This window comes from Felis catus, chromosome A1 (genome assembly GCF_018350175.1).
Source record: "Felis catus isolate Fca126 chromosome A1, F.catus_Fca126_mat1.0, whole genome shotgun sequence".
In the NCBI taxonomy this organism is placed as follows: Eukaryota; Metazoa; Chordata; class Mammalia; order Carnivora; family Felidae; genus Felis; species Felis catus.
Window position 1 is genome coordinate 116,740,178 of NC_058368.1, and position 24,751 is coordinate 116,764,928.

Here is a 24,751-nt window from a genome sequence, read left to right on the forward strand (position 1 = left end):
GTGAGAGTAAGCTTGTAGGGAATACAGAGATGATGGTGAAGTGGCATCCCTAAATGGAGAAGCTCAATAAGAGAGAAAATGAGTAGTTAGGCTGTGTATTGGAAGCTAAGGGAAATGTTAGAGGAATAATGTAAGTAGTTAAGTGCTTTTGGGGTGTCTGACATATTATAAATAGTTGATCATATAATCAAGGTTAGGTGGAAAGGAAAGGGAAACAGGATGGAGCTTGATAAACAAGAACAACAGAAAGAATCGAGGGACTGTTCCCACTATAAGAGTAAAGCTATGTTAATAAAAGTAATGGAACATGAGAGGAGGATGAGTTTAAGAGAATATCAAATACACTACCCAAATTTTCACAGATGAGCAAAAATACAAAAATGAACTCAACTATTGTTTCCTGCAGATTTGTGCATAGAACAGGCAAGATAATTGTTGGAGCTGTACTGCATCTTTTTTTTTTAAATTTTAAAATGTTTATTTTTAAGAGAGAGTGAGAAAGAGTCACAGCGCAAGTGGGGGAAGAGCAGAGAGGGGGGAGACAGGATTGGAAGCAGGCTTCAGGCTCCAAGCTGTCAGCACAGAGCCAGACGTAGGGCTTGAAGTGGCGAACCGTGAGATCATGATGTGATCTGAAGTTTGATTTTTAACCAACTGAGCCACTCAGGAGCCCCTGTACTGCATCTTTCATAGCCCTATTTCACCTGGAACTTTTTGGCTTGGTAAAGATAGTTGTAGCAGTAGGTAAATGTAAAATTTTCTTCCTTTCTTCCTTGCTAAAGATGTGTTAGCATCTGCCTGTTGATTTTTGGAGTATCAGTCAATTTAAATGATAGTAAGTTTTTTTTTCCAGTGAAGGTGTGCAAGAGAACAGGGAAGTTTAGCTTATTTGTAGTAATCTAAATTCCATCAAATAGATAGGATGCTACTTCTTGGCATGTTTTATACAAAGAGAAATTTAAAGCATTGTTATATTTTAATAGTCTAAATTATTGTGTTTATGCACAAGTGTGCTCCCATACAAACTCATACACACATTGACAGGACACTTCCTTTAAATACAAATATTGTATCCACATTTCACCGTCATATTTGGGGGAAGTTACAAATACAGTATATTTATTTAAAATCTGGTATATCACTTATTAATATTTTTCACAATCATTTGTTTTCTTCTTATAATTGATTGTGTTTCCATTTTGAGTCAATGGCTGTTGTGTGAGCGGTTATAAATAAATATTATGGGAAAAAGATATTCCCAAACAAAACCCCCAAAACTAGGCAGAACTGGAAACTGATTTCCAAAAGTAAATGCCGAAACTTCCTCTTTCAAAATTCTGCATGAAAGTTTCTGCAAAAATTTATTTGTGGAAAAATGGAATTCATCGACAAATTTTCAACTAGCATCCAATAAAAAGAAGAATGTAGTTATTTACTGTCTCTGGAAATAAAGACATTTAATCTTCAGTTGGGTATTTGCAGTGAAAAACTTCACGAAATGCAAAAAAAAACCCAACCCTACATCAACGGAAAATAGGAATACTGAATCATGTTTACAGTTACAAATTCATGCGCTTGGTGTCGCTCTTCACTGAGAACGTTTGCCTGAAGAACTTGCCTCCGCTTCTTCCGTCCTGCAGAAAATTTGGGAGATAGTGGAAAACCTCTAGTGAATCCTTCCCCAATAGAAGGCCGTGAGAATCAGTTTGCGGTAAGGTATTACATATACATTAAGCTATCTTTGAATCCTTTTGAGTGTACGATGCTGTTTTCCTGGCGAGGAGGCCCGGGAGCCCTGAGTTTTCTCCAGTCGCTTCTGCTGCTCACAGCCTGGGAGGCTGGGAGCGGCCAGATCCACTACTCGGTGCTGGAAGAGGCCAAACACGGCACTTTCGTGGGCCGAATCGCACAGGACCTGGGGCTGGAGCTGGCAGAGCTGGTGCGACGCCAATTCCGGGTGGTGTCCAAAGGCCGCGGGGACCTACTGGAGGTAAATCTGCAGAATGGCATTTTGTTTGTGAATGCTCGGATCGACCGGGAGGCGTTGTGCGGGCGGAACGCGGAGTGCAGCATCCACCTGGAGGTGATCGTGGACAGGCCGCTGCAGGTTTTCCATGTGGAGGTGGAGGTTAAAGATATTAACGACAACCCGCCTGTGTTCCCTGAAAGTAAGAAAAGAATAATCATTGCGGAATCTAGACCCCCAGAAACTCGGTTTCCACTAGATGGCGCATCCGATGCAGATATTGGAGTAAACTCAGCCTTGACCTACCGAATCGATCCCAACGACTATTTCGCTTTGGACACACAAAACAATCGTGAACAAACGTCTTCGTTGTCACTTGTGTTGAGAAAATCATTGGACAGAGAGCAAATTCAGGAGCATAGTTTATTATTGACAGCCAATGATGGGGGTAAACCGGAGATGACCGGCACAGTTCAGCTGCTGATCGAAATTCTGGATGTGAATGACAATGCCCCAGAATTTGACCAATTCATTTATAAAGTGACGGTATTAGAGAACGCATTTAATGGTACATTAGTGATCAAGCTAAATGCCACAGATCTTGATGATGGTGCGAATGGAGACATAAGCTACTCATTTAGAAGGCCTGTATCTCCTGCAGTGCTGAATGCATTTATCATAAATCCTAACAGTGGAGAAATTAGAACAAAGGGTAAACTAGATTTCGAAGAAAAGAAATTGTACGAAATATCGGTGGAGGCAATAGACAAGGGGAATATTCCAATGACAGGTCATTGTACCATTTTTGTAGAAGTACTAGATATAAACGATAATATCCCACATATTACCATCACTTCTCTGTCACTCCCGGTACGAGAGGATGTTCAGGTGGGCACTGTCATCGCCTTGATCAGCGTGTCCGACCGTGACTCTGGCGCCAACGGGCAGGTGACCTGCTCACTAACACCCCATGTCCCCTTCAAGCTGGTGTCCACCTTCAAGAATTACTATTCGCTGGTGCTGGACAGCGCCCTGGACCGCGAGAGCGTGTCGGATTATGCTGTAGTGGTGACCGCACGGGACGGGGGCTCGCCTTCGCTGTCGGCCACGGCCAGCGTGTCCGTGGAAGTGGCCGACGTGAACGACAACGCGCCGACATTCGCGCAGGCCGAGTACACGGTGTTCGTGAAGGAGAACAACCCTCCCGGCTGCCACATCTTCACGGTGTCCGCGCGGGACGCGGACGCGCAGGAGAACGCGCTGGTGTCCTACTCGCTGGTGGAGCGGCGGGTGGGCGAGCGTGCGCTGTCGAGCTACGTGTCGGTGCACGCGGAGAGCGGCAAGGTGTACGCGCTGCAGCCGCTGGACCACGAGGAGCTGGAGCTGCTGCAGTTCCAAGTGAGCGCGCGCGACGCGGGCGTGCCCCCGCTGGGCAGCAACGTGACGCTGCAGGTGTTCGTGCTGGACGAGAACGACAACGCGCCCGCGCTGCTGCCGCTGCCTGGGGCGGGCGGCGCGGGCGGCGCCGTGAGCGAGCTGGTGTGGCGGTCGGTGGGCGCGGGCCACGTGGTGGCGAAGGTGCGCGCGGTGGACGCGGACTCGGGCTACAACGCGTGGCTGTCGTACGAGCTGCAGCCGGCGGCGGGTGGCGCGCGCAGCCCGTTCCGCGTGGCGCTGTACACGGGCGAGATCAGCACGACGCGCAGCCTGGACGAGGCGGACTCGCCGCGCCAGCGCCTGCTGGTGCTGGTGAGGGACCACGGCGAGCCGGCGCTGACGGCCACGGCCACCGTGCTGCTGTCGCTGGTGGAGAGCGGCCAGGCGCCCAAGGCCTCGTCGCGGGTGTTGGCGGGCGCCGCTGGCGCGGAGACGGCGCTGGTGGATGTCAACGTGTACCTGATCATCGCCATCTGCGCGGTGTCCAGCCTGCTGGTGCTCACGCTGCTGCTGTACGTGGCGCTGCGGTGCTCGGCGCCGCCCAGCGAGGGCGCGTGCGGGCCGGGGAAGCCCACGCTGGTGTGTTCCAGCGCGGTGGGGAGCTGGTCGTACTCGCAGCAGAGGCGGCAGAGGGTGTGCTCTGGGGAGGGTCCGCCCAAGACCGACCTCATGGCCTTTAGCCCCAGCCTTCCTCCGTGTCTGAGTTCTACAGAGGGAACAGGTGAAGGAGAAGCTGATTCAGAACGTTTGAAAGAGGTGAGTTCGTATTTAAAACTGTCTTACTATTTTAGCCTTATTCACACTTTTATCGTTTAAGATTCATTCTCAATTGTAAGATTATTCTTTAATTTTGCTCATGGTTATGGAATTTAATGAGTATTACTGACATAGTGGGTCGAATTATTTTTCAGGTAAGTTTTTAGTAAAAAGTCATGGTAAACTGCCCATAACGGTAATCATTTGTGGCGGTTTTTTGTATTACACAGGGTTTATAATTGTTTCCTTTTTTAATGTTTATTTATTTTTGAGAGAGAGAGCGTGAGCGAGGGAGAGGCAGAAAGAGAGGGAGGGGCGGAGAGAGAGGGAGACAGAGGATCGGCAGTGGTGCTGAGATCGCAGAGCCTGATTCGGGGCTCAAACTCACGACCTGAGCTGAAGTAGACCACTTACCTGACTGAGCCATTCAGGCACCCGTATTATCATTTATTTTCTGTGTGAGCATTTATAAGAGGGGCGCCTGGGTGGCGCAGTCGGTTAAGCGTCCGACTTCAGCCAGGTCACGATCTCGCGGTCCGTGAGTTCGAGCCCCGCGTCAGGCTCTGGGCTGATGGCTCAGAGCCTGGAGCCTGTTTCCGATTCTGTGTCTCCCTCTCTCTCTGCCCCTCCCCCGTTCATGCTCTGTCTCTCTCTGTCCCAAAAATAAGTAAGAAACCACACCTTGTGAATACTTAAGCATTTAGAAGAGGTTTGTTTTAATGAGGCTAACCAGAATTTTAAAACTTAAATGTTTTTATAAAATTTATACATATGCCATTTTACGTGTTTTATTTTAAAGAGGGCATAACCTTTTACATAAATGTCCTTTAAAGGTGCATTTTTGTTTCTTTAAAAAAATTTTTTTTCCGGGGGCTCCTGGGTGGCTCAGTGGGTTAAGTGTCCGACTTTGGCTTTGGTCACGATCTCACAGTTCGTGGGTTGGAGGCCCGTGTTGGGCTCTATGCTGACAGCTTAGACCCTGGAGCCTGCTTCGGATTCTGTGTCTCCCCCTCTCTCTGTCCTTCCCCTGATCACATTCTGTCTGTCTCTCAAAAATAAATAAACCTTAAAAAAAAATTTTAAAGGGGCGCCTGGGTGGCTTAGTTGGTTGGGCGTGCAACTTTGGCTCAGGTCATGATCTCAAAGTTTGTGAGTTTGAGCCCCCCCCAGCGGGCTCTGTGCTGACAGCTCAGAGCCTGGAGCCTGCTTTGGATTCTATGTCTCCCTCTCTCTCGGTCCCTTACCCACTGGCATTCTGTCTCTGTCTGTCTCAAAAATAAATAAACAAACAAACAAAAAAAAATTTTTTTTAAGTTTTTTTGGCTTGGTCCCTCCTCCTTTTCTTCTAGTCACATCACCATTCCTGTCAGGTATCCAATACAAACAGGCTTGTAATTTTCCTTTCACGTATTTATTTGCAGTCATTGGATTGCTACACATGTGCAAACATCCGGTGGCTCTTTGTTAGTGTTTATTTTAGCTTATTAGGATAGATAATGCATTTTACATTTCCTCAATCACCAATACCTTTGGAAATCCCCACATATCTAATACTTTTGTATGTTGTCAGACAAGTATCCAATTTCTTTTTTGTTTTTGTTTTTCTTATTTTTTAAAGTAAGCTCCACGGGGGTGCCTAGGTGGCTCAGTCGGTTAAGCGTCTGACTTTGGCTCAGGTCATAATCTCACGGTTTGTGAGTTTGAGCCCTGCTCAGAGCCTGGAGCCTGCTTTGGATTCTGTGTCTCCTTCTCTCTCTGCCCCTCCCCCACTTGTGCTCTGTCTCTCTCTATTAAAAATAAATAAATGTAAAAATAAATTTAAAGTAGGCTCCACACCTAATGTGGAGCACAACATGCTGCGTGAACTCACAATTGGATGCTTTAAACAACTGAGCCACCCACTTGCCCCATGATATTTTTAATAGCCGTGTAGTACCCCATAATACAGGGTGAATCATTGATATATATTCAGTTATTCACCTGTTGATGAGTATTTTGTTTCAAGTATTCATTAGCCCTCCGAAACCATGGTGTACTATTACTTACATGTTTCTTATTTATTTATCAAAAACTTTACATTTATTTATTTTTATTTTTAATTTTTTAAAACATTTATTTAGGTTTGAGAGACAGAGCATAAGCAGGGGAGGGACAGAGAGAGAGGGAGACACAGAATCGGAAGTAGGCTCCAGGCTCTGAGCTGTCATCACAGAGCCCAACACAGGGCTCGAACTTACAAGCCATGAGATCATGACCTGAGCCAAAGTTGATGCTTAACCGACTGAGCCACCCAGGCGCCCCTACATTTATTTGTTTATTTTGAGAGAGAGAGAGAGAGAGAGAGAGCGAGCGAGCGAGCACGGGCCAGGGAGGGGCAGAGAGAGAGGGAGGGAGAGAATTCCAAGAGGCTCTGTGCTGTCTGGAGCCAGATGCTGGGCTCAATCTCACCAACCTTGAGATCATGACTGGAGCCTAAATCAAGAGCGTGATGCTTAACCTACTGAGTCACCCAAGTACCCCTCATTTATATATTTCTAAAATATTGGTGGTTTCATTTCTGTGAAATTCATTTTCAGGTGTGGAATTAACACATCAAAAGGTATTAATAATTTTAATTTTCAAATGTTTTGCTAGAGTACTTTTCAAGAATTTTGTAGTACTTTTAATTTCCACCAAGTTATGAGCAACCTCTTTTATCTCTAAAAGCAAAAGCAGTCTTACATTCTGCCAGTGTGATATCTCATTGTTACTTTAATTCTTACATACTACCAGTGAATTTCAGCCTACTGTCATTTATGTTTGGTTTTCTTTGATTTATCAATTAAATTCTTTTCCCATTTTTATTTGAAAAAAACGTTTTCAGTTTGAGAAAGTTCTTTTTAAAATATAGATATTAACTTTTATCTTCTACCTATATCACAAATATTTTTTCTCCTATACAACTTATATTGATGTAGTTATGTATATTTTGCCATATAAAGGTGTTTTTTACATTTCTGAACTAAAATACATCTATTTTTCTTTTATGGATTTTACAGTCTCCATGTTTATTTAGGAAGATCTTAATTTTTATATGGAACATCCATTAATTAAATTAATTTAATAAACATTTATTTCTAATTTAAGTTAATTTGAAAAATTGAAGTATAATTGACATATAACATTATACTCGTTTCAGATATACATATAATGGTTTGACATTTGTATATATTGGAAAATGATCACCACAATAAGTCTAGTTAACACACATCACCATACATAGTTGCAACTTTTTTTTCTTGTAATTAGAACTTTTCCTATGTACTCTTTTAGCAACTTTGTTTTTAATATTTATTTTGAGAGAGAGTGAGAGCAGGGGAGGAGAGAGAGAGAGAGAGAAAGAGAGAGAGAATGAGAGAGAGAATTCCAAGCCAGCTCCATGCTGTCAGTGCAGAGCCTGACTTGGGGCTCAAACTCACAAACTCAGATCATGACCTGAGATAAAATCAAGAGTTGTAGGCTTAACTGACTGAGCCACCCAGGCATCCCTAGCAACTTTCAAATATACAATTTAGTATTATTAAGTATAGTCACTGTACTGTACATTATGTCCCCAGAACTTATTTATTTTATAACCAGAAGTTTGTACCTCTTGCTCACCTTCAGTCATTTTGCCCACTCCCACCCCCTGCAAATGGCAAACACCAATCCATTCTCTGTATAGTTTGGGTTTTTTTAAGGTTCTACACCAGTGAGATCATTTTTCTTTTTTTCTTTTTTATTTATTTTTTAAAATTTACATCCAAATTAGCAAATAGTGCAACAATGATTTCAGGAGTAGATTCCTTAGTGCCCCTTACCCATTTAGCCCATCCCCCTCCCACTACCCCTCCATAAGCCTGTTTGTTCTCCAAATTTATGAGTCTCTTCTGTTTTGTCCCCCTCCGTTTTTATATTATTTTTGTTTCCCTTATGTTCATCTGTTTTGTCTCTTAAAGTTCTCATATGAGTGAAGTCAAAGGATTTTTGTCTTTCTCTGACTGACTAATTTCACTTAGCGTAATACTCTCCAGTTCTATCCACATTGTTGCAAATGGCAAGATTTCATTCTTTTTGATTGCCAAGTAATACTCCATTGTGTGTGTGTGTGTGTGTGTGTGTGTGTGTGTGTGTATCACATTTTCTTTATCCATTCATACATTATGGACATTTGGGCTCTTTCCATGCTTCAGCTATTGCTGATAGTGCTGCTATAAACATGGGGGTGCATGTGTCCCTTCGAAACAGCACGCCTGTATCCCGTGGATAAATGCCTACTAGTGCAATTGCTGGGTTGTAGGGTAGATCTATTTTTAGTTTTTTGAGGAACCTCTATACTGTTTTCCAGAGCGGCTGCACCAGCTTGCATTCCCATAGTGAGATCATTTTTCTTTTTTTTTTTAATGTTTATTTATTTTTTTTAAGAGAGAGAGAGACGCAGAGCATGAGTAGGGGAGGGGCAGAGAGAGAGAGGGAGACGTAGAATCCGAAGCAGGCTTCAGGGTCCAAGCTGTCAGCGCAGAGCCCAATGCGGGGTTTGAACTCACAAACTGTGAGATCATGACCTGAGCTGAAGTCGGACGCCCAACCAACTGAGCCACTCAGGCAGTTGAGTGGCTTGAGATCATTTTTCTTAATGTAGTTATTTATTGCTGTAAACTTACCTCTTAGCACTGCTTTTGCTGTATCCCCTAAGTTTTACTATGTTGTGTTTCCATTTTCACTTCTTTCAAAATATCTCTTATTTCCCTTTTGTTTCATCTTTGACCCACTGTTTTTAAGGAGTGTGTTGTTAAATTTCCAAGTATTTGTGAATTTTCCCATTTTCCTCTGGTTATCTACTTCTAGTTTCATATGATTATGGTCAGAAAAGATACTCTGTATGATTTTAGTCTTTTAAAATTTGCTGAGACTTACTTTGTGACCTAATACATGATCTATCCTGGAGAATGTTCCATGTGCTCTTGAGAGGACTGTGTATTCTGTTGAAGTTGGTGGGTATGTTCTATACATGTCTATTAAGTCCATTTGGTCTAGTTCAGTGTTTTCATACTGATTTTCTGTCTGGATGATCTCTCCATTGATGAAAGTTGGTGTACTGAAGTTCTCTGCTATTACTGTAATGTCATCTATTACTTCCTTCAGATAAGTTAGTATTTGCTTTATATATTTATGTGCTGTGATGCTGGGTAGATATATAACAATTGTTATATTCTTTTGTTCACTTTTATCATGATATAATGACCTTTGTCTCCTGTTACGGTTTTTTACTTAAAGTCGGTTTTATCTGATATAAGTATAGCTACTCCTCTTCTCTCTTTTGGTTTCCATTTGCACAGAATATTTTTCCTTCTCTTCACTTATTTATTTGTTTGTTTATTTACTTATTTATATTTATTTATTTATTTATTTACTTATTTATTTATTTTAGAGGGAGTGAGCACAGGGTGGGGGACGGGGGGGGGGGAGAATCTCAAGCAGGCTCCATGCTTAGAGTGGAGCTCAGTGTGGGGCTTGATCTCAAGACCATGAGATCGTGACCTGAGCCTAAATTAAGAGTCAGATGCTTAACTGACTGAGTCTTTCAGGTGCCCCACAATTTACATCTTTTCAAAGGGTGTATCCATTAACAAATAATTATAACTATCACTAGTTTTAATATATCTGTTCTTTGACTCTTAAAGTAGTTATGGCACCACCGTATTACAATATTAGAATATTCTGAATCTGACTCTATACTTACTTTACCAGACTGTGGTATATTTTCATATGTTTTCATGTTACTAGTCATCACCCTTTCATTTCAGCTGGAAGAACTCCTTTCAGCGTTTCTCATAAGGCAGGTCTAATGGTGATGAACTCCCTGAGCCTTTTTTTTTTTTTTTAATTGGGGAAAGTCTTTATCTTGTCTCATTTCGAAGGATAACTTTACTGCATAACACATCCTTGGTTGGTGGCTTATTTTTATTTCAGCACATTGAATATATCACCCATTCTCTCCTGGCCTGCGGTGTTTCTGCTGAGAAATCTGTTAATAGCCTAATGGGGGTTTGCTTGTATGAGAGAAATTTTTTTTTCTCTTGTGTTTTTAAAATTCTCTTTGTTTTATACAGTTTTATTATAATTCATCTTAGGGAAGAGTGTTTCGGATTGAAATTTTGGGGTGACCTACTAGCTTCAGGAACTTGGATGTCCAAATCTTTCCTCATATTTGAGAAGTTCTCTGTCATTATTTCTTTAAATAAGCTTTCTACCCTTTTCCCTCTTCTCCTTCTGTGACTCCAATGATTGTTTCTTTTTAAAGGTGTCCCATAAATTCCATATGTCCCAAAGGTTTTCTTCATACCTTTCTCTATTTTTTGTTGTTGTTGCTCCTTTTGACTGGGTTATTTAAATTATCTTTGTTGCTCCCTCTAGTGTCTGTCGGCAGCATTTCAGTTTTCTGGTTCTACAGCAGTAAGCTCTTCTGTTCTCAGTGGCCAGTAGGCATCCAAGTGTGCTGGTTTCCTGTCAGCACCCCTAGTCAGGTAGACAGATAGCAATTCCTTAGATAGCTTTCCGAAAACCCAAAAGGCTAGACACACCCTCACTTCTCTCCCTCTTTCCTGAAGGAGCAAGCTGACCCCTTGCTATTTTTGTTCTCTATAGCCCCCAGGCATCCAAACAATGCCAGTTCCATCAGTTCTCTGATCGACGCAATACAGAAACTAGTCCTTTAGACAGCCCTGAGACCCATGTTATACTCTTCTCTTTCCCCTTGAAGGTGAAGTAGTGAGAGTATTCTTTCCGGGTGCTGAGGTGTACCAGTATGGGTGAGGGGCTGATGTGAGCAAAGTTAAAATGATCCTTCCTACTGATTTCAGTGCAGTTCTTTCAGCCTTGTGTTCACCTGGGGTACTCCAGCTTCTTAACTGGATTCTGGAATCCTCAAAAATGAATTTTGGCTTATATATCATTGTTAATGGTTATTTTTGTGTGGGAATAAGGGCTGGGAATTCCTATTCTGACATTTTGCTGGCATCATTTTGATACATTTTGAGTTAATTTTTGTAGCAGGTGTGAGGTAGTGATCCAACTTTATTCTTTTGCAAGTGGATATCCAGTTATCCTGGCATCATTTATTGAAAAGAACTATCCTTTCCCTGTTGAAATGTTTGGGAACCATTGTTGAAAATCAATTGATTAATAAATGTGGGAGTTCATTCCTGGATTTTGATTCTATTCCATTGATTTATATGTCTATCCTTATCCCAGTACCACATTGTTTTCATTATTGTAATTTTGTGGCAAGTTTTAAAATCAGGAACTATTAGTGCTCCAACTTTGTTCTTTTTTTCAAGATTGTGTTGGCTGTTCTGTGTGACTTGCATTCCCATGTGACTTTTAGGATCAGTTTATCAATTTCTGCAAGGAAGCCAGCTTACTTTTGATAGGGATCAATTTGTAGATCAATTTGGGCAGTATTGCCATCACCATCTTAACTAAATAAAGTCTTCTGATCCATGAACGTGGGATTTTCCCCCCATTTACTTAGTTCTTTAGTCCCTTTCAACAATGTTTTGTAGTTTTCAGAGTATGCATTTTATACTTATTTTGTTACATTTATTCCTTAGTATTTTGAGTTTTTGATGCTATTATAAATGGAATTGTTTTCTTATTTCATTTTTTGTTGGTTCATTTTTAGAATGGTTAGTGTGTAAACTCTAATTGATGGATTTTTAAAGTTTATATTCAAGTTAGTTAACATACAGTGTAGTCTTTGCTTCAGGAGTAGAACCCAATTACTCATCTGTTATGTATGACACCCAGTGCTCATCCTGAAAAGTGCCCTTCTTAATGCCCATCACCCATTAAACGCACCCTCCCACCCACCCACACCCTTCTAGAAACCCTCAGTTTGTTCTCTGTATTTAAGAGTCTTTTATGGTTTGTGTCTCTCTCTGTTTTTTTCTTATTTTTTCTTCCCTTCCCCTATGTTCATCTGTTGAGTTTCTCAAATTCCACGTATGAGTGAAATCATATGGTATCTTTCTCTGACTGACTTATTTTGCTCAGCATAATGCCCTCCAGTTTCATTCACGTTGTTGAAAATGGCAATATTTCATTCTTTTTCATTGCCGAGTAGTATTTCATTGTGTATGTGTACCACATCTGCTTTATCCATTCATTAGTTGATGGACATTTGGGTTCTTTCCATAGTTTGGCTATTGTTGATAGCACTGCTATAAACATTGGGGGTGTATGTGCCCCTTTGAATCAGCATTTTTGTATCCTTTGGATAAATTCCTTGCAATGCATTGCTAGGTTGTAGGGTAGTTCTATTTTTAATTTTTTTTGCGGAACCTCTATACTGTTTTCCAAAGTGGCTGCACCAGTTTGCATTCCCACCAACAGTGCAAGAGGATTCCTCTTTCTCTGCATCCTCGACAACACCTCTTGTTTCTTGTGTTGTTAATTTTAGCCACTCTGATAGCTGTGAGGTGATATCTCATTGTGGTTTTGATTTGTAATTTCCCTGATCATAAGTGATGTTGAGAATCTTTTCATGTGTCTGTTATTCATCTGGATGTCTTCTTTGGAAAAGTGTCTGTTCATGTCTTCTGCCCATTTCTTCACTGGATTGTTTGTTTTGTGTTGAGTTTGGCAAGTTCTTTTTTTTTTTTTAATTTTAAAACCTTTATTTTTTTTATTTTTTATGTTTTAGCTTAAAATAACAGAAATTTATTCTCTCAAAGTTCCAGAGTTAAGAAATCCAAACTCAAGACATCTTCAGGGTCATAGTCCCTCCTAACCTTCTAGAAAAGTGTTATTCCTTGCTCTTCCAGTTTCTGGAGGCTGGTAGCTATTTTTGGTATTTCTTGGCTTTTAGGTATCATTCTAACCGCCACATCCATTTTCACATTGATTTCTTTGTTTTAAATTAAAAAAATATTTTTTCAGGAATAGAACTTAGTGATTCTTCATTTACATATAACACCCAGTGCTCATCCCAACCAGTGTCCTCCTTAATGCCCCTCACCCCCTTAGCTCTTACCCCCACCCAATACACTGCCAGCAACCCTCAGTTTGTTCTCCATATTTAAGAGTCTTTTATGGTTTGCCTCCCTCTCTGTTTTTATATTATTTTTGCTTCCCTTCCCTTATGTTTATCTTTTTTGTGTCTTATTTATTTTTTATATTTATTTATTTTGGGGAGAATACAAGTGGGGGAGAGGTGGAGAGGGGGGCAGAGGATCTGAAGTGGGCTCTACACTGACAGGCTGACAGCAGCAAGCCTGACGTGGGGCTTGAACTCATGTACCGTGAGATCATAACCTGAACCGAAGTCAGACACTCAAATGACTGAGCCACCCAGGTGCCCTTGTTTTCTATCTTAAATTCCACATATGAGTGAAATCATATGATAATTGTCTTTCTCTGACTGACTTATTTCGCTTAGCATAACACACTCTAGTTCCATCCAAGTTGTTGCAAATGGCTTGATTTCATTCTTGTGGTAGCCAAGTAATATTCCATTGAATATATATACCACATCTTCTTTATCCATTCATCAGTCTATGGACATTTGAACTCTTTCCATACTTTGGCTATTGTCTATGGTGCTGCTGTAAACATTGGGGTGCATGTTCCCTGTGGATCAGCATTTTTGTATCCTTTGGGTAAATACATAGTAGTGTAATTGCTGGGCCATAGGGTAGTTCAATTTTTAATTTTTTGAGGAACCTCCATTCATTTTTCTAGAGTGGCTATACCAGTTTGCACTCCCACCAGCAGTGCATAAGCATTCCCCTTTCTCCACATCCTTGCCAACATCTCTTGTTGCCTGAGTTGTTAATTTTAGCCATTCTGATAGGTGAGGTAGTATCTCATCATCATGGTTTTGATTTGTATTTCCCTGATGATGAGTGATGATGAGTGATGTTGAACATTTTTTTCATGTCTGTTAGCCATCTGGATGTCTTCTTTGGAGAAATGCCTATTCATGTATTTTGCCCATTGCTTCACTAAATTACTTGTTTTTTGGTTGTTAAGTTTGATAAGTTCTTTGTAGATTTTGGATACTAACCCTTTGTCTGGTATGTCATTTGCAAATATCGTCTCCCATTCTGTCAGTTGCCTTTTAGTTTTGTTGATTGTTTCCTTCGCTGTGCAGAAGCTTTCTATTTTGATGAGGTCTCAATAGTTCATTTTTGCTTTTATTTCCCTTGCTTCCAGAGACATGTCAAGTAAGAAGTTGCTGTGGTCAGCGTCAAAGTGGTTGCTGCCTGTCTTCTCCTGCAGGATATTGATGGTTTCCTGTCTCACATTTAGGTCTTTCATCCCTTTAAATTTATTTTTGTGTATGGTGTAAGAAAGCAGTCCAGTTTCATTCTTCTGCATATCACTGTACAGTTCTCCTAGCACCACTTGCTAAAGAGACTGTCTTTTTTCCATTGGGCATTCTGCCCTGCTTTATTGAAGATTAGTCGGCCATATATTTGTGGGTCCATTTCTGGGTTCTATTCTGTTTCACAGATCTGTGTTTGTTTTTGTCCCAATACCATACTGTCTTGATGATGACAGCTTTGTAATACAGGTTAAGGTCCAGAATTGTGATGCTTCCTTCTTTGGTTTTCTTTTTCAACATTCCTTTGGCTATTTGGCTATTCTTTTGTGATTCCATACAAATTTTAGGATTGTTTGTTCTAGCTCTGCAAAGAATGCTGATGTTATTTTGATAAGGATTGCATTGAATGCATAGATTGCTTTGGGTAACATCAACATTTTTTTTTAATTTATTTTTTTAAATATGAAATTTAATGTCAAGTTGGTTTCCATACAACATCCAGTGCTCATCCCAACAGGTTCCCTCCTCAATGCCCATCACCCACCCTCCTCTCCCTCCCACCCCCCATCAACCCTCAGTTTGTTCTCAGTTTTTAAGAGGCTCTTATGTTTTGGCTCCTTCCCTCTCTAACCTCTTTTTTTTTCCTTGTCTTCCCCCATGGTCTTCTGTTAAGTTTCCCAGGAACCACATAAGGGTGAAAACATATGGTATCCATCTTTCTCTGTATGACTTATTTCACTTAGCATAACACTCTCCAGTTCCATCCACATTGCTACAAAAGGCCATATTTCATTCTTTCTCATTGCCGTGTAGTATTCCACTGTGTATATAAACCACAATTTCTTTATCCATTCATCAGTTGATGGACATTTAGGCTCTTTCCATAATTTGGCTATTGTTGAGAGTGCTGCCATAAACATTGCGGGTACAAGTGCCCCTATGCATCAGCACTCCTGTATCCCTTGGGTAAATTTTTAGCAGTGCTATTGCTGGGTCATAGGGTAGATCTATTTTTAATTTTTTGAGGAACCTCCACACTGTTTTCCAGAGTGGCTGCACCAATTTGCATTCCCACCAACAGTGCAAGAGGGTTCCCGTTTCTCCAGATCCTTGCCAGCATCTATGGTCTCCTGATTTGTTCATTTTTGCCATTCTGACTGGTGTGAGGTGGTATCTCAGTGTGGTTTTGATTTGTATTGCCCTGATGAGAAGCGACGTTGAGCATCTTTTCATGTGCTTGTTGGCCACCTGGATGTCTTCTTTAGAGAAGTGTCTATTCATGTTTTGTGCCCATTTCTTCACTGGATTATTTGTTTTTGGGGTGTGGAGTTTGGTGAGTTCTTTATAGATTTTGGATACTAGCCCTTTGTCTGATATGTTATTTGCAAATATCTTTTCCCATTCCATTGGTTGCCTTTTAGTTTTGTTGATTGTTTCCTTTGCTGTGCAGAAGCTTTTTATCTTCATGAGGTCCCAATAGTTCATTTTTGCTTTTAATTCCCTTGCCTTTGGGGATGTGTCAAGTAAGAAATTGCTGCACCTGAAGTCAGAGAGGTTTTTTTCCTGCGTTCTCTTCTAGGGTTTTGATTGTTTCCTGTCTCACATTTAGGTCCTTTATCCATTTTGAGTTTATTTTTGTGAATGGTGTAAGAAAGTGGTCTAGTTTCATCCTTCTGCATGTTGCTGTCCAGTTCTCCCAGCACCATTGTTAAAGAGACTGTCTTTTTTCCATTGGATATTCTTTCCTGCTTTGTCAAAGATTAGTTGGCCATACTTTTGTGGGTCTAATTCTGGGGTGTCTATTCTATTCCATTGGTCTATGTGTCTGTTTCTGTGCCAATACCATGTTGTCTTGATGATTACAGCCTTGTAGTAGAGGCTAAAGTCTGGGATTGTGATGCCTCCCGCTTTGGTCTTCTTCTTCAAAATTACTTTGGTTATTCGGGGCCTTTTGTGGTTCCATACAAATTTTAGGATTGCTTGTTCTAGCTTCGGAAGAATGCTGGCACAATTTTGATTGGGATTGCATTGAATGTGTAGATAGTTTCGGGTAGTATTGACATTTTAACAATATTTATTCTTCCAATCCATGAGCACGGAATGTTTTTCCATTCTTTTATATCTTCTTCAATTTCCTTCATAAGCTTTCTATAGTTTTCAGAATACAGATCTTTTACATCTTTGGTTAGGTTTATTCCTAGGTATTTTATGCTTCTTGGTGCAGTTGTGAATGGGATCAGTTTCTTTATTTGTCTTTCTGTTGCTTCATTATTAGTGCATAAGGATGCAACTGATTTCTCTACATTGATTTGGTGTCCTGCAACTTTGCTGAAGTCATGTATCAGTTCTAGCAGACTTTTGGTGGAGTCTACCCAGTTTTCTATGTATAATATGTCATCTGCAAAAAGTGAAAGCTTGACTTCATCTTTGCCAATTTTGATGCCTTTGATTTCCTTTTGTTGTCTGATTGCTGATGCTAGCACTTCCAACACTATGTTAAACAACAGCGATGCGAGTGGACATCCCTGTCATGTTCCTGATCTCAGGGGGAAAGCTCTCAGTTTTTCCCCATTGAGGATGATATTAACTGTGGGCTTTTCATAAATGGCTTTTATGATGTTTAAGTTTGTTCCTTCTATCGCTACTTTCTCGAGGGTTTTTATTAAGAAAGGATGCTGAATTTTGTCAAATGCTTTTTCTGCATCGATTGACAGGATGATATGGTTCTTATCTTTTCTTTTATTAATGTGATGTATCACATTGATTGATTTGCGAATGTTGAACCAGCCCTGCAGCCCAGGAATGAATCCCACTTGATCATGGTGAATAATTCTTTTTATATGCTGTTGAATTTGATTTGCTAGTATCTTATTGAGAATTTTTGCATCCATATTCATCAGGGATGTTGGCCTGTAGTTCTCTTTTTTTGCTGGGTCTCCGTCTGGTTTAGGAATCAAAGTAATGCTGGCTTCATAGAATGAGTCTGGAAGTTTTCCTTCCCCTTCTATTTTTTGGAACAGCTTGAGAAGGATAGGTATTATCTCTGCTTTAAATTTCTAGTAGAATTCCCCTGGGAAGGCATCTGGTCCTGGACTCTTATTCGTTGGGAGATTTTTGATAACTGATTCAATTTCTTTGCTGGCTATGGGTCTGCTCAAGTTGTCTATTTCTTCCTGTTTGAGTTTTGGAAGTGTGTGGGTGCTTAGGAATTTGTCCATTTCTTCCAGGTTGTCCAGTTTGTTGGCATATAGTTTTCATAGTATTCCCTGATAATTGCTTGTATTTCTGAAGGATTGGTTGTAATAATTCCATTTTCATTTATGATTTTATCTATTTGGGCCATCTCCCTTTTCTTTTTGAGAAACCTGGCTAGAGGTTTATAAATTTTGTTTATTTAAAGAAAAAAAAAAACAACTCTTGGTTTCATTGATCTGCTTTACAGTTTTTTTTTAGATTCTATGTTGTTTACTTCTGCTCTGATCTTTATTATTTCTCCTCTTCTGCTGGGTTTGGAGTGTCTTTGCTGTTCTGCTTCTATTTCTTTTACGTGTGCTGTTAGATTTTGTATTTGGGATTTTTCTTGTTTCTTGAGATAGCCCTGGATTGCAATGTATTTTCCTCTCAGGACTGCCTTCGCTGCTTCCCAAAGCATTTGGATTGTTGTATTTTCATTTTCATTTGTTTCCATATATTTTTAAATTTCTTCTCTGATTGCCTGGTTGACCCATTCATTCTTTAGTGGGGTGTTCTTTAACCTCCATGCTTTTGGAGGTTTTCCAGACTTTTTCCTGTGGTTGATTTCAAGTTTCATAGCATTGTGATCTGAAAGTGTGCATGGTATGATCTCAATTCTTTTATACTTATGAAAGGCTGTTTTGTGACCCAGTATGTGATCTATCTTGAAGAATGTTCCATGTGCACTCGAGAAGAAAGTATATTCTGTTGCTTTTGGATGCAGAGTTCTAAATATATCTGTCCTGTCCATCTGATCCAATGTATCATTCAGGGCCCTTGTTTCTTTATTGATCCTGTGTCTAGATGATCTGTCCATTGCTGCAAGTGGGGTATTAAAGTTCCCTGCAATCACCACATTCTTATCGATAAGCTTGCTTATGTTTGTGATTAATTGTTTTATATATTTGGGGGCTCCTGTATTCGGCGCATGGACATTTGTAATTGTTAGCTCTTCCTGATGGATAGACCCTGTAATTATTATATAATGCCCCTCTTCATCTCTTGTTACAGCCTTTAAAGCCTAGTTTGTCTGATATAAGCATGGCTACTCCAGCTTTCTTTTGACTTCCAGTAGCATGATAGATAGTTCTCCATCCCCTCACTTTCAAACTGAAGGTGTCCTCAGGTCTAAAATGAGTCTCTTATAGACAGAAAATAGATGGGTCTTGTTTTTTTTATCCATTTTGATACCCTCTGTCTTTTGGTTGGAGCATTTAGTCCATTTACATTCAGTGTTATTATAGAAAGATATGGGTTTAGAGTCATTGTGATTTCTGTAGGTTTCATGCTTGTAGTGATGTCTCTGGTACTTTGTGGTCCTTGCAACATTTCACTCACAGAATCCCCCTTAGGATCTCTTGTAGGGCTGGTTTAGTGGTGATGAATTCCTTCAGTTTTTGTTTGTTTGGGAAAACCTTTATCTCTCCTTCTATTCTGGTTGACAGACTTGCTGGATAAAGGATTGTCAGCTGCATATTTTTTCTGTTCATCACATTGAAGATTTCCTGTCATTCATTTCTGGCCTGCCAAGTTTCAGTAGATAGGTCTGCCACTACTCTTATAGGTCTACCTTTGTAAGTTAGAGCCTGTTTATCCCTCACTGCTTTCAGAATTTTCTCTTTATTCTTGTATTTTGCCAGTTTCACTATGATATGTCATGCAGAAGATTGATTTAAGTTACATCTGAAGGGAATTCTCTGTGCCTCTTGGATTTCAATGCCTTATTCCTTCCCCAAATCAGGGAACTTCTCAGCTATGATTTGTTCAAGTACACCTTCAGCCTCTTTCTCTCTCTTCTTCTTCTGGAATCCCTATTATACGGATATTGTTCCATTTGATTGCATCACTTAGTTCTCTAATTCTCCCCTTATACTCCTGGATTTTTTTTATCTCTCTTTTTCTCAGCTTCCTCTTTTTCCATAATTTTATCTTCTAATTCACCTATTCTCATCTGCCTCTTCAATCTGTGCTATGGCCGCCTCCATTTTATTTTGCACCACATTTATAGCATTTTTTAGCTCCTCGTGACTATTTCTTAGTCCCTTGATCTCTGTAGCAATAGATTCTCTGGTGTCCTCTGTACTTTTCTCAAGCCCAGCAATTAATTTTATGACTATTATTCTAAATTCTTGCTCTGTTATATTGCTTAAATCATTTTTGATCAATTCGTTAGCGGTCACTACTTCCTGGAGTTTCTTTTGAGAATTCTTCCGTTTGGTCATTTTGGATAGTTTCTGGGGTGGTGCAGAACTGCAGGGCACTTCCTCTGTGCTGTCCAGAGTAACTTGTGTTGGTGGGCTGGGCCACAGTCAGACCTGATGTCTGCCCCCACCCACCACTGGGGCCACAGTCAGACTGGTGTGTACCTTATCTTCCCCTCACCCAGGGGCAGGACTCACTGTGGAGTGGTGTGACCCCTGTCTGGGCTACTTGCACACTGCCAGGTTTGTGGTGCTGCTTTGATGGGATCTGGCATATTAGCTGGGGTGGGTCTGCAAGGTGCACAGAGATGGGAGGAGCAGCCTTAGCTAGTTTTGCCGGCGGTGGTCCCCTGGGGGAGGGGCCCTGCAGCACCCGGAGGGAGGCCGACCCCTCGGAGGGATGGATCCAAAGAAACACAGCGTTAGGCATTTGTGTGGTGCAAGCAAGTTCAGTGATGGGAACTGGTTCCCTTTGGAATTTCGGCTGTGGGATGGGAGAGGGAAATGGCACCTGCCAGCACCTTTGTTCCCCCCACTGAGCTGAGCTCTGTCTTCCGGGGTTCAACAACTCTCCTCCCGGTGTCCTCTCACCCTTCCCGCTCTCCAAGAGCAGAGCCGTTGACTTTTAACATTCCAGATGTTAAGTCCCGCTGGCTGTCAGAACTCACAGAGTCCAGCCCTCAGCTTTTGCAAACCAGACTTCGGGGGCTCTGCCTTGCTGGGCGGGTGGGCTGCTCCCCTACCGCCACGGCTCCCTCTCCCTGGTCCTTGTAGCACGCATCACCTCTCTGCCCTTCCTGCTCTTCCATGGGCCTCTTGTCTGTGCTTGCCTCTAGTCCGTTCTGCTAGTCTTCTGGTGGTTTTCTGGATTGTTTAGGCAGATGTGGGTGGAATCTAAGTGATCAGCAGGATGAGGTAAGCCCAGCATCCTCCTACTCTGACATCTTCCTCCTAGCTTTTCTTAATAAATAGACCCCTTAATTATGATATAATGCCCTTCTTCATCTCTTATTACAGTCGTTGTTTTAAAATCCAGTTTGTCTGATATAAGTATGGCTACTCCAGCTTTCTTTTGATGTCCATTAGCATAATAGATGGTTCTCCATCCCCTAACTTTCAATCTGCTGGTGTCCTCAGATCTAAAATGAGTCTCTTGTAGGCAGCATATAGATGGTCTTTTTTTTTTTTTTTTAATCCGTTCTGATACCCTATATCTTTTGATTGGGGCATTTAGCCCATTTACATTCAGATTGATTATTGAAAGATATGGATTTAGTGCCATTGTGTTATCTGTAGATTCCATGTTTGTGGTGATGTCCTCTGGTCCTTTGTAGTCTTTGATGCTTTCCATTCACAGAGTCCCCCTTAGGACCTCTTGCAGGGCTGGTTTCGTGATCATGAACTCCTTTAGTTTTTGTTTGTCCTGGAAAGTCTTTATCTCTCCTTCTATTCCAAATGATAGTCTTGCTTGATAAAGGATTCTTGGCTGCATATTTTTCATATTCAGAACATTGAATATTTCCTGCCACTTCCTTCTGGCCTGCCAAGTTTCAGTGGATAGGTCTGCTACTAACCTTATGTGTCTACCCTTGTAGCTTAAGGACATTTTACCCTAGCTTCTTTCAGAATTCTCTCTTTATCTTTGTATTTTGCCAGTTTCACCATGATATGTTACAGTGATTAACTGTTTTTTGTTGATTTTGAATGGAGTTTTCTCTGCCTCTTGGACTTGGATGTCTGTTTCCTTCCTCAGATTAGGGAAGTTCTCATCTATAATTTGTTAAAATAAACCTCCTGTCCTTTTCTCTTGCTCTTCTTCTTCTGACACTCCTATGATATGGATATGGATTCATTTCATGGAATCACTTAGTTCTCTAATTGTCCCCTCATGATCTAGTAATTTCTTTTCCATCTTTGTTTCAGCTTCATTATTTTCCATAATTTTATCTTCTATTTCAGCTATTCTGCTGTCTGCTTCTTCCATCCTTGCTGTCACTGTATCTAGTTTATTTTGCATCCCGGTTGTAGCATTTTGAAATTCATCCTGACTAGTTCTTAGGTCTTTGATCTCTGCAGCAAGAGTTTCTCTGGTGTCTTCTATACTTTTTTCAGCCCAGGTATTAGTCTTATGACTGTTTTTCTAAATTATTGTTCAGATATATTATTTATATCTGTTTTGAGCAATTCTCGGGCTGTGATTTCTTTTTTTAATTTTGTTTATATTAAAAAATTTTTTTTCAGGAGAGGCTTGAGAGAGGCTGGTGTGTGGGCTTACCTTGTGCTCCTCATCTGTTGTGAGGGAGACTTGTGGCTTGATCTTGGGCTGCCATGGGGCGAGTGAATGTGGCCAAGTTACGTTACATGAGCCGGGATGACTTCAGGGTTCTGACCACGGTTGAAATGGGCATGAAGAACCATGAAATAGTTCCCTGCAGTTTGGTTGCTTCTATAGCCAGCCTTAAACATGGTGGCTGTAATAAAGTTTTAAGAGAATTAGTGAAACATAAACTCATAGCTTGGGAGCGTACCAAAACTGTCCAGGGCTATCGGTTGACAAATGCAGGATATGATTACCTAGCTTTGAAAACACTTTCTTCTAGACAGGTAGTTGAATCTGTTGGAAACCAGATAGGTGTTGGCAAAGAATCTGATATTTATGTTGTTGCAAATGAAGAAGGGCAGCAATTTGCATTAAAGCTTCATAGGCTGGGAAGAACCTCCTTTCGAAATCTGAAAAACAAGCGTGATTATCATAAACACAGGCATAACATGTCTTGGCTTTATTTATCTCGTCTCTCTGCCATGAAAGAATTTGCTTACATGAAGGCATTGTATGAGAGGAAATTTCCAGTCCCAAAACCGATTGATTATAATCGCCATGCAGTGGTAATGGAACTCGTAAGTGGCTATCCTCTATGTCAGATACACCATGTTGAAGACCCTGCATCTGTATATGATGAAGCTATGGACCTAATTGTCAAACTTGCAAATCATGGACTGATTCATGGAGATTTCAATGAATTCAATCTCATTTTGGATAAAGATGACCACATCACCATGATTGATTTTCCACAGATGGTTTCAACTTCTCATCACAATGCTGAATGGTATTTTGACAGAGATGTTAAATGCATTAGAGATTTCTTCATGAAACGTTTCAGCTATGAAAGTGAGCTTTACCCAACTTTTAGTGATATCAGGAGGGAGGACTCTCTTGATGTAGAGGTTTCTGCCAGCGGCTACACAAAGGAAATGCAGACAGATGATGAATTGCTTCATCCATTAGGTCCAGATGATGAAAATACTGAAACAGAAGACGGATCTGAATTCTCACCTTCTGATGAAGAGTTGTCAGAAAAAGCAAAGTTTCATAAATCAAAAAATCAAAGTGATCAGAAGTCTGCAGATGAATCTGCTGACTACTGTTGCATATCATCTGGACACCTTGAACAAATAAAGGGAGAGGATTCGTCAGAGGAGAGTGCTGATGCACAAAATTTTGAATTACCTGAATTCAGTCAAGCTTTAGAAGAAATAAAAGGTCAAGTTATTGACAACAATTCTGTAACTGAATGTTCTGAGGAGACAGACAAAATTGAAAATGACACTAGGCAAAATGGTAAACCAGGTCAAGGAGGAATCCCCATGAGCTCTGAAGACTATGAAGATGCATGCCCTCATCTGATTGCCTTGTCGTCAGTAAACAAAGAATTCAGGTCTTTAAGAGATGAAGAAAGTATGGAAGATACTAAACAGTACAGAACAAGAACTCTGAGTGTTACTTCTGTGGGCAGTGTTTTAAGCTGTTCAACAATTCCTCCGGAATTGGTGAAACAGAAGGTGAAACGTCAGTTGACAAAACAGCAAAAATCAGCTTCCAGACGTCGACTACAGAAAGGAGAAGCAAATATATTTACAAAACAACGGAGAGAAAACATGCAAAATATTAAGTCAAGCTTGGAAGCAGCTAACTTTTGGGGAGAGTAATATATTTAAGATTTTGAATGTTTTCCAGAACATTAGTATGATCCCCTTTTAAGCCATCTTTAGTCTTTTCTAGACCAAGGCAGATACATAAATAGATAAATAAACTCTCTTTCATATATTAAAAAAAATTTTTTTTTCAATGTTTATTTATTTTTGAGACAGAGAGAGGCGGAGCATGAATGGGGGGAGGGTCAGAGAGAGAGGGAGACACAAAATCTGAAGCAGGCTCCAGGCTCTGAGCTGTCAGCACAGAGCCCAACATGGGGCTCGAACTCACAGACCGTGAGCTCGTGACCTGAGCCAAAGTTAGATGTTTAACCGACTGAGCCACCCAGGCACCCCACTGGCTGTGATTTCTTTTTGACCTTTCTTTTGAGGGGAATTCCTCCATCTTGTCATTTTGACTAGGTTTTTGTCTTTTGCGTGTTTTAAAAGCTTGTTATGTGTCTTGCACCTGAGAGTACTACTATATTAAAAAGGGGGTCATACCCTCTCCAGGGCCTGGCACTCCAGGGAGTGTTTCTGCTGTATGTTGCGTGCACTCTGTTGTTGCATTTTAGCTGCTCTGTTCTACTGGTCAGTCCTCTGCAGAGCTCTTCCTTGATTGTAGTGGTGGAGTGTTTGGACCTTTAGGTAGGTGTGCTTTGATTTGTTGAAGTAACCCTAGAAAAATAAGGGAGGGTGAAAGCCTTATGCCGTAAAAAGAGAAAAATGAAAGGAGAGAAAAGTAAACCAGAGAATCAAAAAACTCAATCCTGCCAAACTATCTCCTTCCAACTGTGGAGATCCTTCTGCTACTCTGCAGATCAATTTCCTGGGTGTTCC

General features: G+C 40.9%; 3 protein-coding genes across 6 annotated transcripts in view; all 3 read left to right on the forward strand.

Annotated features, from left to right (window-relative positions):
• LOC101098920 (protocadherin alpha-C2) overlaps positions 1 to 24,751 on the forward strand; it is a 176,141-nt gene that overhangs the window by 54,115 nt on the left and 97,275 nt on the right. Inside the window, exon 1 of one of the 4 annotated variants that reach the window (XM_045060207.1) lies at positions 559 to 4,159. The exons of 2 other annotated variants lie outside the window; for them this stretch is intronic. In XM_045060207.1, coding sequence (XP_044916142.1) covers positions 1,763 to 4,159 — 2,397 coding nt within the window. In that variant the 5' untranslated portion in view covers positions 559 to 1,762. Of the gene's footprint in view, positions 1 to 558; positions 4,160 to 24,751 lie in introns of those variants that run through there. One more of the 4 variants, XM_023255959.2, reaches the window with a different exon arrangement.
• Positions 1 to 24,751, forward strand: part of LOC101099699 (protocadherin alpha-6) — a 134,975-nt gene that overhangs the window by 48,398 nt on the left and 61,826 nt on the right.
• LOC101099174 (serine/threonine-protein kinase RIO2-like) lies at positions 22,150 to 24,054 on the forward strand. The gene has a single exon (XM_045060249.1). It carries the CDS (start codon positions 22,268 to 22,270, stop codon positions 23,924 to 23,926), a length of 1,659 nt encoding a protein of 552 aa, XP_044916184.1. The 5' UTR covers positions 22,150 to 22,267; the 3' UTR covers positions 23,927 to 24,054.